Genomic DNA, 7,204 nt, shown 5'->3' with positions numbered 1-7,204 from the left:
TTTCACACACAAAGACACACACACACACACACACACACACGCACACACACACACACACACACACACACACAGCGCACACACACACACACACACACACACACACACACACACACACACACACACACGTATAGACATTGACACAGACCTACACACTGCATGGAATTTAAAGACATGGAATTTCTGCGAGTGTCAGACAGACTGTTAAATCACAACTTTTCGCATTGTGAAAAAAATGGTGGAGAGTGAGAGAGACAGAGAGAGAGAACGATTTATGTGTATTTTCCTATATCTAACCAGGAGTTTAAGTGAGTTTTATTATCAAGAGAGATATTTTATGTCCTGCACATTTTCTTTCAAGAATGTGTTCCCAGCAGGGAGAGGCACTACCCGTCCCCCGTCCCCCCATGGACACATACACTAGATTTCTTTTCTCTCTATTTATTAGAGTTCTCTATCCCTTATACTCCAATTGCAGTGTGCCAGAGGGTCTGCACACACACACACACACACACACGCGCACACACACACACACACACACACACACACGCGCACACACACACACACACACACACACACACACACACACACACACACACACACACACACACACACACACACACACACACTTGCTATGGGTAACACTACAGTCAACAAGTCAATAATTCATCTTTCATATGATTTAATATATGAGCTTCAATTATTCATCCCCTCCTGGGTCTCTGACTTTTCTCCCATTTATTTTTTTCCCTCCTCACTATCGTTCCTCCTATCTCACTCACTCCCCTCTTCTCCTCCCCCCATCTTTCTTCTCCTTCTCTTCTATGCATGCAGAGCTGGTTGAGACACACAATGTCTGTTCTGTTTTACATGTAAGTCATGCAGCCTTGCTGATGGATATAACATACATGTCATTCTCATGGTTATTCCAGCTGCTTGTGCATGTGACTCGTGGCTAACCCCTTAGTGTGTTCCATGAAGAGAGCCTGTGCATGGCTCTGACATTCAGATGAATTACAGCTAATTCCCAAAGCAATTAAATGCAGGCTGAAAATGTGTTGAGTAAGAATAAAATAAATCTTTCACACAATTATTTTCATATCCCTTATTCAGCATAATCATCATCATCATCATCATCATCATCATCATCATCATCATCATCATCCATTCACCTGTTCACATCTTTATCTCTGCACTGTGTGAGCTAGGCCAGTCCTACTCAAGGCATCTGGACTTGGGTCATATGGAGTCAGATTAGAAATAAAAAATAGTGTTAATTTGGATTACACAAAATCAAATGCAGCGTTAAAACACGAAGTCATTCAGTGTCGTTTAACACATTTGCATACATTATAGCAAATGATGAGGAAACTTCCTCACAGATGATATTGCCCTTCTCATGAGTACGACTTTTCAGCCACGAGGTCAGGAAAAACTTCTGGCCCTACTGATGATGACGCTGCTCCTTTAAGACCCCCCCCCCCCCCCCCCCCCCAGAACGGAGTGTCGTTTTTCCGCCCAAAACCCTCCCTCTTCCTCCCCCCCTGTCTCCATTCGACTCCGAGGTGGGATAAAGTAGTTGCCCAGCCCTTATACACTGTTCTTGGGTCAGTTTTGCGTTTTCCCAAGAATCACGTGGTCCTTATTTGGGGGAGTGTAAACTGATCTTAGGTCAGGCATGGAGCTCCCTCCTCCTCCCCCTCTCCTCCCAGCCTCCTCCTCTCCTCCCCCCCCGTCTCTCCTCTCCCTGGCCCTTCCTTCCACTCCAGAGAGACTATCGTTCCCACGCCACAACACAAAACCCAAGCGAACAACTTTTTTTACTTGAATAAGCAGGATTTTTTTTTTAATTTTGCGGAAACGACCACTTTCCAACACGGTCAATGGACGTTATACATCGTGCAAATTGAATCAACGATGGGAAAATAAGAAAACAGAGAGCTCCTTTTACTTCGCCTCGGACGGATTTCTCGGGGAACACCGAACCTTAGCTGGGCTAACAGTTAGCACTTAGCAGAGCTAGCGAGAAACTTTTTTTTATGCGGTGCGTGTTTTAGCTTCATACAAGTCTGGGCCTTTTAGTGGCGCACTACTTTCATTGTTGTAGTTTTTATTCCTTTTCGATCGATGATCGTCTCGTGTCGGCTACGTCGTAGCGCCCACAGCACCCATGGATTTAACTTTTGTCTGGATTCGTCTCGTTTTTTAATCGGTGCGGTTGGGAGTTTATGTCCTCTGCTTCAGTCACAACAACGAGGAAGGAGGCAGACTCCAACTCCAGGAATGTGCACCGAATGAACCGTCATTGAGTGAAGATCGTTCGCAGAATTTTGTTACACTGCGTGGGGATGCGTGGGTCTCTATCGACAATGTATTACTATTAAACTAGCTAGCTAAATGTTTTGACTTTTGAAAGGCCGTTTTTGTCATTTCGGTTGATGGGGTTTTGTCCAAAACGGAGCACAACACAACAACCACGACCGCAGTAGGAGCTAGCTAGTAGTGTGTTAGTGTTTTTTTTAAGAGAAATCCAAGATGCCGCAGTTGAACGGAGGAGGAGGGGATGACTTGGGAGCCAACGACGAGCTGATCTCCTTCCAGGACGAGGGGGAGCAGGAGAAGGTCTCCGAGAACGTGTCCGCCGAGCGCGATCATCTGGACGACGTCAAGTCCTCCCTGGTCAACGAGTCCGAAAACAACAGCAGTTCATCTGAATCGGAGGTAAGCTATAGCTAGCTAACTCATTTTAACACTGGGGCCAATAAACCAGCAACATAGCCCCCCCACACCCCCTTAAACTCAGTCTACTGTTAAAATTGTTGGGGATTTTATGTGTTGTTTTTAACTATGTGTTTGTTTCATTCTGTCTCCCTACTCCCTCTCTTTTTTTTCTCTTTGTGTGTGTGTGTGTGTGTGTGTGTGTCCACAGGCAGACCGGCGCCCCCAGTTCAGGCCAGACTTGGAAAGTTATATCAGACAGAGAGAGTTCTTCGCAGAAGGTAAAAGCTCACACTGTGGTTGGTCACTGTGGCGAATTTTTAACCGATGAGTTTCCCCCGCAGAACTCTATGGTGGTCTATTTCTTCATTTCTGTCTTCATCCCTCTGTACATCCCTGTTTGGCTCACTTTCATGCTCTCTCTTTTAAATTCCATGACCGTTGTTATGATGATGGTGTCAATCTAACATTACCAAAGCGATAACAGCTTAATTTCTCTCTCTCTCAGCCTTTAGGAGACAGCAGGATGGGGGGATGTTTAAGCCCTCCCCGTACGCTGGGTATCCCTTCCTGATGATCCCGGACCTCGCTAACCTCAGTAACCTTGGCAACCACTACCTCGCCAATGGAGCCCTCTCTCCCGGTGCCCGGACGGTGAGCCACAACCAAACACACACATAATAACTACTTTGACAATGTTGCTCTGAGACACCGGGGAGCGTAAGCTGATCTTAGATGTGTGCCTAAGGGCAACCTCTACTCAGAAACAATTTTTCTGTACTCTTGCACACACACACACACACACACACACACACACACACACACACACACACACACACACACATAATTAGATCTGTAGTGTCTGTCCTGTCGCTGTGGTTGGTATGTTGGTTCCCAAAGCAGTGCACTGCCATACTCCCTCTTAGTCACTTCTTTGTCCCGCTGCTACAATACTGGTGTTTCTAGGAGAGCTCCCAATGACCCTCTCTTATTACACATGACTGTGCAGAGGTGTGGTTGCTCGAATCAGCAAGTTTCCCCAAAAAAGTTTAGGCAATATCAATATGCACCTAAGTTCATGACGTTAAGTTTGAATTTGTTAAAGTTTTTTATCCATAGAAGATAGGACTTCCATTAGCTTGTTATATGTTAGACAGTGACAGTTTGTCTCTCAGTCACTCAGTCAAGTTATTGTGTTTCGCTGTAAGCCTTGTGTTAGGTTGCACACGTAACAGATTGTGTGTGTGTGTGTGTGTGTGTGTGTGTATGTATGCTTAGATTTTTTAAAATGTAGACAAATGTGTACTGGGCTGTGTCCTGAGCGACAGTGAAACATAAGTTTTCCGTGGGGAGCCGTGAGATGTGTCACAGTGCGATTAACGGGCTGTTTTGATAACACACTGCTGGTACAGGCGCTAGACAGGCCCCGACACAACCCCGTTAAACCCCGCAGCAGGAATGTGTGTGTGTGTGTCTAGTATTTCTGTCATCGCCTGGAATAACTAAGTTACAGTTGTTGTCAACATTGTAACCAACTCGGCATTGTGAATTTAGTTACAAACAATGTTTTGGCTTGGCGTTCCTAAGAGGGATTGACATTGTGTGTGTTTGTTTCCTAACATAAAATCTTTATTGAGTACATTTTTGGGATTTATTACCGTGTAGGAGATGTAGGCAGTTTCATATATTGTAGTTTAATGTCTAGGCCTATAGAAGAAGCTATGTTATCTCTTGTTCGTTTGCTAGTCTGCCTCTGGATTGATTCAGACAGACCCCCCCCCCCCCCCCCCATACTTTGTAGTATCCTCCCCAGGTGTTAATGAGTCATTGTTGTCATTAGAAGGAGCTGAAATGTTTTAATGCAGGTCTCCACAGGGGATCATTATACCTCATTATACTAAGACACACACACACACACACACACACACACACACACACACATAGGAGTAGGGAAGTGGCAGCATACATGTTGATTTTAGTCAATATAGTGGTTGATACGCCTTCTTCCCTCAACCCCCCCCAGGGCCTTCTCACCCCTCCTCCCCCAGCTTTCTCAGGGCACAATGGAGACTTTGTGTACCTTTCAGGCCTCAGTGAGACGGTGTGTGTCTGTGTGTGTGTGAGAGAGGCGCGCCTCTCCGTCTGCGAGGAAGGTAAACATGCTAACGTTAGCTTGGACGCTAGCTGAACCATAACACAGGCTTGTTTACTGCACCCATCTGCCCTGAGAGCGTACACTATACACAACCTGTCCCGGTTCGGTTGCCTCCCCGTACCCTTGCCCTTTTGAATATCCTCTCCCAGTCTCTGCCCTGAGAGCAGAACCTACTGTAGAACAATGGAGGCTGGTTGTGGTAGAATGCGGAGGATGGGCCCATTGTAATGCATGGACGTTTCATACCATTCCTCATTTTCATTCCATTCCATCCATTACAATGAGCCCGTCCTCTGATTTCCACCTCCACCGGCCTCCACGGCTGTATCTGAATGTACTACTGCCCGGAGCTTCTCACTGTCGTCTTCCTTAACCATTACCTGGTTGTCCTCGAGCTACCTTAGCCTTAGTCCCTACCCCCTCTGGTGTGTGTGTGTCTGTCTGTGTGTGTCTGTGTGTGTTTGTGTTTTAAACGTGTGCGTATGTGCGTGTGTCAGCAATGATGGACAAGGGCAGAAGCTAGCCACAGAAGCCTGCTGATTATTCACTCACCACATTTCCCAGGTTAGACACACACACTCACACACTCCTGGGTGTCTGTCACCCCTGAGCAGCAATGAATGGCAGGAGGGCGATTGTGGACAGATAAGTGATGCTGTTACAACATGTCAGCCATGATGGAGAGGCATTCTCTTTCTCTGGCGTGTGTGTATGTGTGTGTGTGTTTATAAAGGTTGGTGCTGTTGACAGGGATCACTCCAGAGGTGTGCGTGTGTGTAAAGGTTGCAGTGTTTGTTTATGTTAAGCGAGGCCCTCTCAGCGGGGGCCGGACAATCCCGCAATTCCTCTGTTTACTCTACATTGTATTAGAGGTCTTAAAATACCAGGAGAGAGGCCTGTCAAAAGCAAGCACCTTTACACACACTCAGCACTCTCTGAGTCACACACACACACACACCCTGACGTGTCCAAGTCATCGATGATGGATCGTTCGGACGTTCCCTCTGCAAGTCTTTGTTAAGTGAGTCTGGGTGGTGTGTGTGTTCGTGTTTCATAAGAAGCAGTAGGCCTTACTTTCGCCTCTAGCGATACAGTGACTTCATGCTTCACTCAGTAATAAACTGTGTGTGTGTGTGTGTGTGTGTGTGTGTGTGTGTTCAGGCTTCATCATTCTGGTATTTCTAACAGCTGGTTTCAGTTAGAGCTCACAGCCAGAGCTTCCTGGGGCCTCGGAATGGGGGGGTGGGGGGGGGTGGCGGCTGTGTGTGTGTGTGTGTGTGTGTGTGTAGCTGGGTGGGGGTTGCTTATGTGTGTGTAAGGGGTGTTATGTAGCGGACAGAGGGGAGGATGTGTGTGTATAGCGAGGTATTAGGGCACTGGTAGGACCTGTGTGTGTGTGTGTGGGAAAGAGTGTAGCAGGAGGAAGACAGTACAAGGCAGAAATATGCGGGCGCCAGGTGTGTTAAGGTTAGAGAGAGAGAGAGAGGGAGGGTGTGCGTGGGTTTTGTAGGGGAGGGTGTGTGTAGATAGGGGAAGATGATGGAGGACAGAAGTATGAGCTCCGTGGATAGAGAGTTCTCCTGGAGATGTTTAGGCCTAGCTTAGTTAGCTATAGCAGCTAGCTTCGAGGTTGAGGTTGGCTGTGGGAGGGGCTGCGTCTCTCTTCATTGTGGACCCCAGGAAAAGTAGAGCCGCTGCACTAGAACCCATTAGCATGTTATCCTGATAAACGAAGCTAGACGGTGAGGGGTTTTGGATTGGGGTTGTGTTGTGTTGGCGTAGGTCAGGGCTAAAGGGCTGAGAGGCTCGCTTGGAAGCAGGAGTCTACAGTTAGGGGAGAGGGGGGTTGGGTTAGAGGTTGAGATGAGGAGGGGTAACTGGCGGGTGGGGTAGGTAAGCGGCCAGGGCCTAGGTTTGGGTTAGCTGGAGGGGCTGAGGCGGCCATGAATGGACACTTTCACTTGCTGTCTGGCCTGGAGGGAGGGTGGGGGAGAGAGAGAGAGAGAGAGAGAGAGAGAGAGAGAGAGAGAGAGAGAGAGAGAGAGAGAGAGAGAGAGAGAGAGAGAGAGAGAGAGAGAGAGAGAGAGAGAGAGAGAGAGAGAGAGAGAGAGAGAGAGAGAGAGAGAGAGAGAGGAGAGAGAGAGAGAGAGAGAGAGAGAGAGAGAGAGGAGAGAGAGAGAGAGAGAGAGAGAGAGAGAGAGAGAAGAGAGAGAGGGAGAGTAAAGCATCATCTTCTCTGCCTTTCCCACACTCCTGTGATCACTCTCCTCTCAGCTTATCTCTGCCCAATTCTCTCTGCTCTTCTCTTCTCTCCCCCCTTCCCTGCGTCTCCAC

The 7,204-nt window shown here is 47.5% G+C and overlaps 1 protein-coding gene across 1 annotated transcript in view; it reads left to right on the top strand.

Annotated features, from left to right (window-relative positions):
- Positions 1-2,532: 2,532 nt before the first annotated feature.
- The window catches only part of tcf7l1a (transcription factor 7 like 1a), a gene marked incomplete at its 5' end in the record, with an annotated part of 10,938 nt that continues 6,266 nt past the window's right edge, over positions 2,533-7,204 (top strand). Inside the window, 3 exons of the mRNA XM_080528809.1 lie at positions 2,533-2,718; positions 2,927-2,996; positions 3,224-3,369. Coding sequence (XP_080384935.1) covers positions 2,533-2,718; positions 2,927-2,996; positions 3,224-3,369 — 402 coding nt within the window. The remainder of the gene's footprint in view (positions 2,719-2,926; positions 2,997-3,223; positions 3,370-7,204) is intronic.

Source organism: Nansenia antarctica (genome assembly GCF_963989245.1).
Source record: "Nansenia antarctica genome assembly, chromosome: 4".
NCBI classification, from domain to species: Eukaryota; Metazoa; Chordata; class Actinopteri; order Argentiniformes; family Microstomatidae; genus Nansenia; species Nansenia antarctica.
This window is presented reverse-complemented; position numbering and strand designations above follow the sequence as displayed.